This window comes from Clupea harengus, chromosome 19, assembly GCF_900700415.2.
Source record: "Clupea harengus chromosome 19, Ch_v2.0.2, whole genome shotgun sequence".
NCBI lineage: Eukaryota > Metazoa > Chordata > Actinopteri > Clupeiformes > Clupeidae > Clupea > Clupea harengus.
The window spans coordinates 19,618,497-19,632,666 of record NC_045170.1 but is presented as its reverse complement, the minus strand read 5'-3'; the positions used below and the strand labels follow the sequence as shown (position 1 = coordinate 19,632,666).

Here is a 14,170-nt window from a genome sequence, read left to right as displayed (position 1 = left end):
CGCCGAAACTCAGGTTGGAGCCATTTTTGGGGGCAGTGAACGAAGAAACAAAATGGACAGCTAATCGCTTCAAAAACGTGCAGTGAGTTGTAAAAAGCACAAAAATGAACACTATTTTAATACAGTGCAGTGCAAATTATGCAGCACAAAGCTGTCATATAACTCTACTACTTGTACAGTGCGCCATCACCTTGCATAAAACATATACATTTTGACTGAAAAGGAAGATGTCTTTTACCACTGTCAGACATGCAGTGCTAGCAGAGTTGAAAGAACCACATAGCCAAAATGGTAGCCAAGATTTGCTGGTGGTTTACTTACACTTGTTGCAAGATCAATCCACACACGCACACACCGGAATATGAGTTCTCAAATACCTTTTGTCGAGTACTAAAGCTGTCAATATGACCAAAATGCCCATCCTTATACTGGTTCCGACTGTAATGTTAGTGTGAATGGCAGTCTTCCACCTCATTGGCAGTCATTTGGCTGAGCACCAACTTAGCTGTTGTTACCTAATGGAGTCCTGTGATGTTTTGTACCACCCTGGTAAAGTCAAATCAATAAGTCTGTGCGCGACCAGTCTAGTCCTGATAATGGGGTTGGGGTTATAAGTGGATGTGTTTTATATGTACACTGTCTCTTGTGCAGTTGAGGTATTTACTCTTTGGGTAATCTAGAATACAGTAATACTCTCTGCAGGGAACAGAGACGGTACTTATGTGTTTCTCTCTAGCCCTAGATATCTATCAGTGTAACACTTGCCAGTCTGTCTCTGCGCATGACGTGCTATTTGCTGTTATCAGGATTGGCCACAGCTGTTGCGTCCTCCTTCTGTGAATGTATTGTGGTTATTTTGATGACATTCTGATTGTGGCCTCTTCCATGTCTCCGTGTCCTCCGCAGCCTTCACTGCTGAAAGCTATATTTAATGTGGATCCCGATGAGGTGCGATCGCTCATATTCAAGAAGGAGGACGTCAACGTGCAGGTAAGGACACCTAACATGGATATCTCACCTGGGTTCCAAAATGAACCATTTCTTTCTTTCTTTATTTCAGTAAATGTTTGTGTAAGAGTGTCACAGTGTCATCTCGTGCGTCCACTGATGGCACATGAGTGGTGTGTTCAATGACACACACACACACACACACACACACACACCCCTCTCCTTTCTCATTCAAGTCCAAAGGCGATTGGGTGAGTGTGTTTCTCAACAGGGCCTCTCTTTTTAAAGTACCCTTGTATAGTGACCTTAATCCTGGGCTAGTAATTAAGTCTGGCCCATTGCCTCTCTGTCAGCACTCAGTGTTTGTGAGTGTGAAGATGTGCCCTGGTGAATCTTCAGCTCAGTCGGTAGTGACTGGATGGGGTCATGACTGGCTCCTGTGGGCCACTCTGGAGCTCTGGTCCCCTCCTCTACTCTGGAGTTGACCCAAGGTCTGTGCTCTGCAGGCCGGCCCGCCTGGAGGGAGAGAGAGAGCGAGAGAGAGCGAGCGAGAGAGAGCGAGAGAGAGCGAGAGAGAGCGAGAGAGCGAGAGAGAGCGAGAGAGCGAGAGAGAGAGAGAGAGAGAGAGAGAGTGGGCGGGCGGGCGGGCGGGCAGCCGACTGATTAACTGGCCCAGTAATGACCACGCTGCTGCCACATCGATTCCCCGGGAGATGGAGCGCCCGGGCAGATATCGACTGATGGCTGGAGAGAAAGAACAACACTCCAGAGAGGCAGAAAGATCAAGAGAGAGAGAGAGAGAGAGAGAGACAGAAAGAGAGGGGGGAGAGAATGATCGAGAACGAGAGAGAGAGAGAGAGAGATAGAGATCGACAGAAAGAAAGAAAGAAAGAAAGAGAGAGAAATGGACAGAAAGAGAGGGAGAGATGGACAAAATGAGAGATGGAGAGGGTGAAGAGAGCAAGAAATGGAGACAAGAAGAAAAGCAGCCATGAAGTTTAATGTGTTGATGTTTGAATGACGCCCTGTGTAATAAGTGGCTGTGTGTTGGCTCGGCCTCCTCTGTTGCCCCATCCTGTGGCTGGAGACATGGCTGCTTTTAGGGGGGGATGAGCCAGTGAGGTCATGTGATCCCAGTTTATGGGTCGTGCTCTGATGGCTCTCTGCAGAGATGGAGTGAATAAGAGGAAGAAAGGAAGGGGGAGGCGATGAAAGAGAGAAATAGGGGGGTGGACAGGGGGACAGGACTGGCTCCAGATCAGCGGAACAAACAAGCTTTTAGCCTTAAATGAGTGTCTGTTTACGGAGGCTGCCTTTCAATTTGGCTTTTGGAGCTTGAGCTGTCTCGGCCCATCATCGTCATCGTTTTCTCAGCAGTACTTGATCACATCCAGGCTGAGGCCTCTAAGCCAAGCCCCATCCCTCCCACTGTTGGCAGCCATGAGTCTGTGGTAGAGTCCCTCAAGCGCAGAGGGAGGGGGAGGGAGAAGTGCCGTAACTTTTTGAAGCGAAAGAAAGCAGCATAACATGTGAAGCTTGATGATATAAGTAAGTTGCTTTGAACAAAAGCGTCTGTTAAATACTTAACTAACTACACTGTAAACTATAACACGGAAATGTAGTCAAGATGTTGACCAGGAGAACTACATTAGGTAGTGATGTGACATATGGTACTACCGTCACGTGAGGGTAAGCTGCTCCAGTGATGTATGTATGGTACTGCAGATATGTGAAGTTTGTCACTACAGTGATGTGATGTGTGATGCTACTGTGACGTGATGCGGAGGGGATGATTGAAGCCCGTCCTGTACCCCTGCAGTTTCCAGTGTCTGCGCAGGCTCCCCTGAGAGCCAACCTATCATTGATCTCAACCCCACTGCATGGGTTTACACTGAGGTCATTTATCAACCAGTGTCACATAAACACACACGCACACACATCTCATCCTCAGCACAATACCGCACATAACAGGAGTGCACAACTATAAACACACAAACACTAGGGGTGGAGCCGAAACTGAATTCAGCAAAATATTCTGCAAAACACAAATATTTTGGGGGAGAAAGAACATGTAGAATAGTTGGTGTTCCTCATAACTGTGAACATGGAGGGCATGTTTACTCCTCCTGCTTGTGCTGATGTGAGGAGAGAGAAAGCACAGAAAAGGAGCCAAAATGAATGGCTTCTCCACAATTTTGTTTTGATTAGGTCTTTTGTTTTTGTAATAACCTTAACTTGTTCACTGAGGTAGATTATTATAATGTTACTTTTGTTACCCTGTTGGACCTGCAGTATAAAGAGTTTGTTTGACCCTGGAAGAAGAGACTAGCTTACAGTACTAGTTACAGTACTAGCTTACAGTACTACAACACAGCCATGTCCTATCCCTGCAAGTCTCTCTTCCACAGCAAAGCCAAAGCCAATAACGGACACAGTGGGGGAGAAATGATTTGCCTTGACCTGATGATGACCCTAGTAGTGGAGAATACCATAAACCAATACTACATTTAAGTGTTTATAATTATTATAAGAGTTTATGGAAGAACACTTGTATTAACACTTTAATATCCTGAGATTAGAAGTGTTATACAAACTAAAACAGGATTGTTAGGCCTATTTCTACTTTTATCCGAATACAAATCATTTTGCTGCCTCAACAAATACAGATACAAATATAAATTCCTAGCACACATACCCTCCTCCTCCTCACAAGACTGTACACACAGAACCGGAATACCCTGTCATATATACACACACACACACATACACACACACAAACCTTTTCCTCCTCCTGACAAGACTACTCATACATAATATTAGTAGACAGACAAACCACACACTTTGACACACTCACACACACACTCACACACAAACAGACTCCTTCACTTGACCACTGCTCCCGGCTATATCAGGCGTGTAACCAGTGCTGATTCAATAATGTCACCCAGGGGACGAGCCTAATTAAAAGCCGTGGTCAAAACATGCACCGGCCATTCAACTACCCATAATTCAGTGGCGATGAACGGCACGGCTAACCATCTCCGAGCAGGATCCCAGCCACAGCAGTAGGAGAGCAAGCCCTGCCCTCTGGACAAATGAAATGTGTCAGAAGTGGTGATGGGAACTTGGAGTCGGACCAGTGTAGTAGCAGGAGTAGTAGCAACTGCAGAGCCCAGCTGTGCTGTGTTGTGCTGGGCCTCTGCATCACGGCCTGGAAAAGAATACAAGCCTGTTTGGTTCAGATCCAGTATGTGAGTGTCTGTGTGTGAGGGTGAGGGAGGCAGTGGGGGAGAGTGACATTTCACTTAGTGTTCTGGCACAATCTTCAGAGACAGAGAACCTCTCCAATTTTTTTTTTCCTTCTTAGAGTTTTTCTGAGGGGCTGTCATGAAATCGCCCTCGCCCGTTACGCTCACTTCCTCATTCACCCACCCCAAGCATTCTCTTGTGGTGGTAGTAGTAGTAGTGCTTTTGAATTGACCTCATATTACAAGATTGACTTCCCCCTTCTGAATATAAGGAAGTCTGGGTCAGAGGGTCAAGTTTCAGGTCCATTCAGTTTTACCTCTGTGACTGAACCATTGGTCAACAGTTCCTAGTGGTTGTCGAGTCACTCCTGATTTTCAACATGCAGTCTTGATAATTTTATTTTATTTTATTTTTTTGTTTCATCTCAATAATCATTTCAAAATCTATTTCTAAAACACAGTGCAACTGGTGTAATTCAAGCAGAAGTAATTTCTGTTTCCTCTCCTCCTGATTGGTCGTTTGTTCATGTGCCCGGCTCCTATAGGACAATGAGAAGAGAACGCCTCTGCATGCTGCTGCCTACCTGGGAGATGCTGAGATCATTGAGCTGCTGATTCTGTCAGGTATGTAAGACCTTTCCTCTCACAAAGCCTCATTCTCACCCAAATTAGCTCTTGGGGCATATAGAAAGATCCTGCGTGCAAACAGAACATACAGTGCCAACAGTTTGTGAACTCTTTAAAAAATGTATTTAAAAAAACAAAACAATTATAAATATAGCTGCAGGCAGCAATGGCGGGTTCCTCCTCAACATTCCAATCATTACAAAATTGACATGACACTGACATGTATTTCATACATGTACACAACATTGGACAGCTAATTGGATCAATGGCCGATTTGAAGTCATTTTTTAAAATTATTCAGAAATTGTCACTGTGGAGAAATATCCATGCTGGTGACATTATGGGTTCTTGAGACTTTTTTGTTTCCCATGAGAAATAAGTCATGGGTACCAAGTTTTAGACATTTTGGACTGACAGGGTTAAAATGCCACCCTTTTGAAAGTGACAACTTTGAAGCGTGTTCTGTCAGGCCACCTGTGCTCTGGTCAACATGCACAATCAGGGTGACCGACAGTATTATTAACATGAAAGCTTGTCTCGGGGGGTCATGCATCTCACTACAAGCTTTTGATTAAACGTGAGGACCCTGTTAGCAAGTTATTTCTATTCATGTTTTGTTTGTGATTGAATGGTAATGTCAGCTAGCTAAAAACAATGTTAGTTAGCTTGGCTAAAATGGTTTTTATAGCAACAGATAGCAACAAATCAGATCAATGGAACTTTATTCAGAAAGGGGGGGTGGATGGAACATATACAGTAAAGGTGAAATGGTAGGCATTGTTCTGCCTTGAAGCTGCATGCGCATCCTCATTGTTTGTAACCACCAACCCATCTAAATGTAAAGATAATATCCAAGCTAGCAATTTTGCCAAATTTGACTGCAACTTTTTAGCATTGTAGGGCAAACACACTCACTGCAAAGTGTACTAAAACGTGTCACCACAGAGCTGCCAACTTTTCAAAAAACCTTGGAGTGAGAAAATGTTGCCGCGCACGCAGCTACACACGTTGGGTGGCTCAGATATCAGGGAATTGGAATTAATTTGGCGTTGTACCCATGTTGTGCTCTGCATTCTGTTGGTTTTTGGGGCCCAAAGTCTGCCTACTGTGGGGCCTACTGGAGATGGACAACATTGGTTACATTCTGTGAAGCAAAGACATAGCTGAAGGTCCACCCCCAGGACATTTTGGTTTAAGTAGATGTTATTTCCTGCATTCTAGTGGATTTTTGGGTGGTATGCTAAAGATGTGCAATACCTGAACTTATTCTGATTCATGTTCATCTGATCATGACTTGTAGGGCCTTTTAGACTTGAGCTGAACATTCAACCAGAAAACTATTCTTGTGCCTCAATGACTGTCTATGTACCACAATATAGCCTAATTAATAGACCTGTGTTTAAGATTTTACCAAGGTAGGTTGATTGACATTTTGATTACAATGGTATTCAACTAATTCTTAACTGGAACCTAACCTATATTGTTAATAATTGTATTTAATGATTTATGAGCACTTAATTTAAGAGCACTTAACGATTTATGAACAGCAAAAAATGACACAAGATTAGTTAGGGGAGAAATATTTTTCACTATTCAAAGCCTCCCACCACACGTTCCATCAAACAAAAAAGTGCAACAAATAAAGTGCTTAAACAGTAGCCTTTTTAAGCAATAAAATAGATCAACACATGACAAAAATAACTAAAATGAGGTATCAGGTGCAGATCAGAACCTGGTTAGTCGTTTTCTAAGATCTGTGGGCAAGGTTGTACTGGCCTGTGGCCTTCTTGGAGGCCTTGATGACCTCTGAGGGGGGCTCCCATCTGAAACAGGGCTCCAGGTCGGCCATCTTTATGGCCATTATTGAAGACAGGGTGCCATCCAATGCCAGGCTATTTCTGGTCTTAGTTTTGTTCAGTCCCACTGAACACTGAAAACACCCTCTCAGCATCTGCATTCGAATGGGGCAACACCAGGACCAGCTTGGCGACGGCAACAAGCCTCTCAAATTCTTTGGTTCCTGCCACCTATTGAGAATGAACAAAGAACAAAATGGAAAAACATACCATATTTTGTTTTGATTAATACTGTAAGTACACTGTAACAAAGTTCAGATACAACATGCATAGTTTGCATCATGTATGACACAATATAGGCATGCATCAATAATAGCAACAGATGTAGCCAAGCCACACCTGCCAAAAAGAAAGCCAAAAAAAAGTATACCTTATGTTTCCGTGTTGCCATTCCAGCCCAGAAGCTTTCCATCTCAGTTTCGTCCTGAAGGGAGGTGGTTGGCATAGTCTGATAATTCAGAAACTCCTCACCCAGGTGGTCATGCTCCTCTGGCCCATGGTATGGGAGGAGATGGGGAAACCTATGTATGAAAGTAGAGTTACAGGTTGTTAAGTTATAGGTATATTGTCATCGACCAGCAGCAGTTCATACACATGTTCGAGGAAAAGCCATATAAGAATAACTCAGGTGCAGTTTAGGAGTGAACATACCTCATCATTCCTGTCTTTATGTTAAATTCTTTGGGAATACATCTTACCTGTTCAAAGTGTTGTTTGGAAAAGTCTTCAGAGTGAGTCCTTTCTTTGGCCTGTTAATAAAAAGATAAATGCTATGTGAGCAGCCTAAATAAACAATGCTATGATGATTTGAGCATGCAGTATACCACGAGGTTAACAAGGCGCTCTCCTGCTGCTTGTAATGACAGCTGAGTTTACATTCACCACACAAAATCAAGTTCACACACACAAACACAAACGAATAATTTCTTTCAAGATTTAAAGTTTAAGAGAGTGAGTACTTAATTGAACCACATGTCATTAACATACCTAGTCTCTGCTCAGATTGGAGATGAAGATTTTCTTCAGCGATAGATTCTCTTCGCGACTTTCTCCCCCAGTTGTCTCTCTTTGTAACTCTTCTGCTGTCGCTATTACTTCGGGACTTTCGGGGGAAATAGGATGTCTATGCAGCGAATAGGTTTACAGATGCGCTCCTTAGCGCCATATAACGTCGGGGAGTTTGCAAAGGAACGAACGCGTCCCGGCCCAAAATCTGAATTTTTTTTTAGCGTGAAGTGCGTGTGAAAACATGCAAAAAGCGTGTGTCACACGGCGAAACCGTGAGAGTTGGTAGCTCTGTCACCAGGTTAGCAAGCCTAGCATAACCAAGGCTCAAAATACAGATATAACTCCAAAATAATAACGCACACAAAACAGGCCCTTAAGCTAAACAAAACAGAGAACAGAAAGAAATAAAACAATGAGAAACTAATGTGGGAAAACCAGTGGCAGTTGCTGGACACTACCTGTGGTAGAAATGCCAGTATTAGTTACACAATAGCAACAGCATCATTATATAAATGTTCTTAACTTATGTAACAAAACATACCGAGGGCTGTTGAATTGTAACCTCGCTGCTCAACACTCGTCCACAGTCACGTCAACGGCTGAGGAGTCTGTCGCTATGTGGTAAAAACATTAGGCTACATCTCACCAGGTTGAACACCATGCAAATATGCTAGCTACTATGGATGTAGTAAGAGAGTTGCCAGCCTACCTGAAGTACACGGAGCTAATGTCTAAAGCATTCAGTAAACCTCGCAGCAAACAATTGACTCCATTACAACACGGCAATTTAAACTATTGCAGGTCTTATTAAAGTAGCATAACGGAACAATTGCTAATCGCTAACGATATGCTAGCGGCTAAAACTAACGAAATCTCTTGAAATGTGCTGACTTTGACATTATGACAAACTAGTTAGTCAACAACTGTCCTAACACAGTCAAACACCAATGAAGTGCAACACACAAGACTAAGCAAGACGGCAAATAAGTTACTTACTAGTTCAGCAGACAGTAGTAATTGGGCAGCTTCAGCAAACCTACATAACGAGGTAATATGCCTACGGACCCTGGTATGGCAATGGCACGGAGGCGATTCTCCATATGAAAAGTCATTGTAGCGCCCCAATTTTTTTAAAACTGTTATTTTAAGGTAAAACTGCTTATCCTATCCCTAATCCTGATGTACAATTACTGTATAATGCCACTTTAAGAAAACAGCACGTCAGCCATGGGCTGTCTAGAAGCTACTGGATCCTAAAGCTAACAAATGTAGCCTGTCACCCGTGGGCTTGCCTATAAACTCCTGGGTCCTAAAGCTACCCGGCTACATTACATTGGGAACTGCGCTGGTGTGTCAGGTGAAAGTTTGTGTCTGTGAGAATTGGGGGCAAGCCGCGCGGGGAGCGAAGGAGCGGACAGGGACAGATTATATTGGAAATCGTGGTAGCAATTAGCCAAGCATGCATGTTTCAAATATTCACCAAAAATCTACTTTTCATCTTAGTCAACTTTTTTTCAGATTTGTGTACTAAACATTCTCAAGTGTCTTCATATGAACTTGTGATTGAATCAGAGTATCACTTTTTGAATGAAAAATGTGTAAAGCATTATTTTAGCGTTAGCGATTAATGCAATTTGCTTTATATCAATCATTTTTGAAGATATGAAGTTGCCTTTGCACATGGGGACATGTTGTAGTGTCTTCCACGTGCATACCAAGTTTGGTGTTGATATCTGAAAGATTTGCTGAGATATGACTTCACTTCCTGTTTGAAAGCTTTTCTGCTGCATTTGAGTGGCTGTATCGGACAAATGGTTGTGAGGATCAAAATTCTGTTGGAATCAAAATTCTGTTGTGAGGCTTAGTCTGAAGATCATCTCTGGTGATTTTGAAGAAGATTTGACAAACATTGTAGGAGTTGATGCCTTTCAAAGGTTTTTGATAAAACCGGAAATTGCGGAAAATCTATATAACCGGAAATTTACGCCATAGGGTGTGTTGAATTCGTCTTGATCCAAGGAATCCAGTGGTACCTCATTTTTGAAAATCGGTCAAATGGTTCAAAAGTTACAGTGTTAACAAAAGTCCAACTTTGACCCGTTGGTGGCGCTAGTGTGGTCTAGTGGGAGACATGAAACTTGGTGTGAGTGAAGAAGGGACTGTCCTTAATGAGTGTGCCAAATTTCAGAAAAAGTTACCATACGGTTCTAGGGGCTGCCATTGACTCCCATTGCACTAGAATAATAATAATAATACCTACAATAACAATAGGTTTCCTCCTGACGGAGGAACCCTAATAAATGTAAACTCTAGTCTTAAATGATGGTATTTTTGAATATAAGGGGGTAATGGGAGAAGTCATCTGTTAGTCAGAATCACACAAGAATGTGGCTGTAGCCGGCCTAAGAAAAGGTTTTGACTTGATCATCTGGAGTGCAGGTTTTTGCCCTTTGTGTGATTCCATTGGCAAAGTGCACTGGTCCCGGAATGAAACATCATACTGACATCCCTGAAATAGCCCCAGCAAATCTTGTTTATTTTATAGAGCAGTTTGAGTCTTGAGTAAGACTGTAGTATTCTTCATTCCTCCAGGCACTGGGCTTTCTCACTTAATGGCTAAATCTATCTCAAGCCATCTAAAGATGAGTTATTCCTAGGCTACACAGTACAATTTCAATTAGGGGCTGTTTTTGGGGAGTTTTTTATTTTTATTCTTCTTTCCTTTTCTTTTTTTACCTGTGTGGGGTTCAAATGAATCGCTTGTTCTGAATCTTTGATGTTGTAGTGTTTTGAAGGGTCACCACAGGAATGTGATCTGGGGGGGGGGGGGGGGGGGGCAGATTAGAGTTTATGGAATGTACATTTTTAGGGAAATCACATGAAGTTTAACATCATCAGTGATCAACCGCAGAGCAGTTTGGATATTTGTCGAGAAATGCCAAAGAAAATGGGACCATTAGAGCAGAATAGCTTATGTGCAACCAGAAGTGTAGTGACGCGTTCCTTGACCTTTCCATTCACATAGCTTAGAGGTGTTTCTGCATGCATCCCCCTCCAATTCACCAGAAAGCGCACACACACATTCTTTTCCTGGAACGGCAGTGTTTACATGGGGATGGGTGGAGGCTGGATCTCTCTGGCCTGATGGATTAGGACAACAGGTGCTGGCCGGCTATTTTTGAAGCCCATAGACGTGGCCCCGGAAAGATCACGGGAGTCTGCCCTGTCTTTCCCCGGCTCACAAGAGCCAACAGCACACTTTCCCGTGTGTGTGTGTGTGTGTGTGTGTGTGTGTGTGTGTGTTTCCTGTCGTGCCTTACTTTTCCCCTGTGCCAGTTGACTGTGTCATCCCTCTTTAAAAATGATCTTGAGTAATATTTTAATGTCGCCCTTTTTTATTTGCGGTCTCTCTCTCTCTCTCTCCCCATCTCCATGCTGGTTGTTGCCGTCCCACAGGAGCGAGAGTAAATGCCAAAGATAATAAGTGGCTGACCCCTCTTCACCGAGCCGTGGCCTCCTGCAGCGAGGTAGCGCACTTTCTCTCTCACACACACACACACACCACACACACACACACACACACACACACACACACTCTCTCTTACTCATGTGTTTATGCAAGCTTTATCTTCTTGCATACTAAACTCCCTTTATTCTCTTCCATCTCTTTAACCCACCATTTCTCCTTCTCTCCCTTCTACAATCCCTCTCTTGCTTTTGTTCACACCTTCCCTCTCTCTTCCTCTCTATACCACAACCCCCTCTCTCACCCCCCTTGCACCCTTACTTCCTGTCCTCAGGAGGCAGTGCAGGTGCTGCTGAAGCACTCGGCAGATGTGAACGCACGGGACAAGAACTGGCAAACCCCGCTACACATTGCCGCCGCCAACAAGGCCGTGCGCTGCGCCGAGGCCCTGGTGCCGCTGCTCAGCAACGTCAATGTGTCGGACCGGGCTGGCCGCACCGCCCTGCATCACGCTGCCTTCAGTGGTCATGTGGAGGTCAGTCTCGCACCACCGTTCCATAATACTGCCTCTAATTCTTTAGGGACTGGTTGGTACACTAGTTTAGTCACTGACTGTGTCTCAGAAGTGTGCAGGTACACAACTTCATCATGTGACACTTCCTACCAATGCTGTAAACATCATGAAACTCAAAAGAAGGGCAGAGTTGTGGGCCACATTTCACTCATCTCTTAACTATTGAACTACTCATTGCTTTGCTATAGAATCAATATTTTAACCAGGCTATGTTGTCAGCAGATAGTTTGTCTACAAAGATGTATAGTGTTAACTGTTACTATAATGCAGTGCTGACACAATAACAATATACTGAAGTGGCGTTGTTAGCAGTAATTTTCATTACAGAGACTTGCGCTAGTGCTATAGTACCATTTATTTAGTGTAAAGGCTTGTTCCAGAATAATGAAATGTCTCTGGTATGAGTAGGATGTCGCAATGAATGCAGTTTACAAGCTGTCAGACATTCTGTAAATTGTCAGACATTCTGTAAATTATCAGACATGTTTGAAATTTTAGTCGGGTGTTGTTTCATTTTCAACAGCTTCCAATCAATGTAAGAGGTCATCAGATTACTAGCCCAGGTTCACCTTCCATTGTGAAGAATGAGTATTTATAACCTCAGCAGTGTTCTCATACAAGGACCAGTCACTTTTATAACACAAGGGTCAGGGCAACACTCTGACATTTACGGGCCTGTTCAATCACAAAGGCCGACACAGATCCCTGTGACATAGCTACGGACTAACTTTCCTCCAACCCAATCTCAGTCAAGTCTCAGGGATCATGACCTCACAAGCAGTTGGCACACATCCTTCACTGCCTAATAAAGCCGTCCACTCATTATAGCATCACACAGGACTGTGCAATTCTTTGTTTCTGAAGCAGACTCGCTATTGACGTCACAAGGGTTTGTGTTTTTATTGCAGCTATGTAGTCATTATGACATCACAATGGACTGTTTTTAAACACTTGTGACACATAATGCCCACAATTGTGACATCACAATGTCCTGCTGAACTCTATAGCTAAACATTTTGTGCCATCATTGCAAGGCTGTTGCAAGTACTTTCACCACAAACCTGCTAATAATAAAACAAGAACACAAGATCCTTTTCCTTGAAATTGTTTGCCATAGGCCATGATCTTCCCCATGGCACCCCTCGGGCAATTGAACCATTCATGCTTATCCACACCACACACTCATCTTAAGCTTATGTTTTGACAACATATAGCAACTGCATACTGCATCTACTGCACAGACTATTAATTATGCTGTCCCGTTTAGTAGCAGTTGAGATCTAAATCTATTTAACAGACAGATTGTATCATGTTGCCTGTGTTTTTGTCTCTATTCTGGCAGATGGTGAAGTTGTTACTGTCCAGAGGGGCGAACATCAATGCTTTCGATAAGAAGGACAGAAGAGCCATTCACTGGGCAGCGTATATGGGTAAGGTCTAAGCTGCATTATCTCACAGAATCAACATGAGCATACAAATCCTGACCAATTTATTGAGACAAATAGAGCTTTTCTTGAGGTTGAATGAGCCATTCAGGGCAGCCTTAGTAAGTTTAAGCTTGTCCTCTCTATTGTCCGTTCCTGTGGTCAGCCTTATTCTAACCCACCTCGGCACATTCCGTTTTATGCTTTCAGACTTGTTGCACTGCACCTTTTTCTCCAATAAATCTAATATTTTAATGCGTATTCTCCCTTCCTTAAACCCCCCTGTTTCTCTACTACCTTTTAAAACAGCAGGTAACTTTTTTTTTTTTTTTTCACTCATCTGTGTCAGTCTCTCTTAAATCTAATCCATACCCCAAACACCTGGATGTCGTAGTAGATAGCGTTTGACTGAGCAGCCCCTGTTGTGTGCCCCTCAGGTCACATGGAGGTGGTGAAGCTGCTGGTGTCCCACGGTGCAGAGGTGGCCTGTAAGGACAAGAAGGCGTACACTCCCCTACACGCCGCAGCCTCCAGCGGCATGATCAGCGTTGTCAAGTACCTGCTGGACCTGGGCGTGGATGTATGTCTGACACGTGCACACACACACCACCCCTCTCTCTCGCTCTCTCTCTCTCTCTCTCTGTCTCTTTCTCTCTGTCTCTGTCTCTCTCTCCCTCTCTCTCTCCACACGTGATGTACTCACACACACACATGGGCATATCCCATATGCTGGTGGACAAGTATCAGTACTGGAAAAGTGTTTATCTCCTAGAACTGTGTGTGCATTACAGTGGTTCATTGATAAACATGAGACCTTTCCTTACTGAAACCCAGAGGAAGGGTTTTCTGCTGGTCCGTTAACCTTCTGTTGTTTAGTCCTCTCGCCCACTCCCTCCCTTGGCTCTAATTGAATTCTATCTAAATTAAAAGGCATCGCCTAAATCGTCTCTAAAGAAGTTAGAGACGAAACAATGACTCCCTGTAAGATGGACCTCCACACTCTCACCCTACTACAAATA

The 14,170-nt window shown here is 43.5% G+C and overlaps 1 protein-coding gene across 2 annotated transcripts in view; it reads left to right on the top strand.

The window, feature by feature from the left end:
• The window catches only part of LOC105903710 (serine/threonine-protein phosphatase 6 regulatory ankyrin repeat subunit A), a 40,746-nt gene that overhangs the window by 13,765 nt on the left and 12,811 nt on the right, over positions 1–14,170 (top strand). For both annotated transcript variants that reach the window (XM_012831490.3, XM_031586495.2), the window contains exons 2-7: positions 907–990; positions 4,742–4,820; positions 11,144–11,214; positions 11,488–11,688; positions 13,070–13,157; positions 13,589–13,731. In XM_012831490.3, the coding sequence (XP_012686944.1) occupies positions 907–990; positions 4,742–4,820; positions 11,144–11,214; positions 11,488–11,688; positions 13,070–13,157; positions 13,589–13,731 (666 nt within the window). The remainder of the gene's footprint in view (positions 1–906; positions 991–4,741; positions 4,821–11,143; positions 11,215–11,487; positions 11,689–13,069; positions 13,158–13,588; positions 13,732–14,170) is intronic.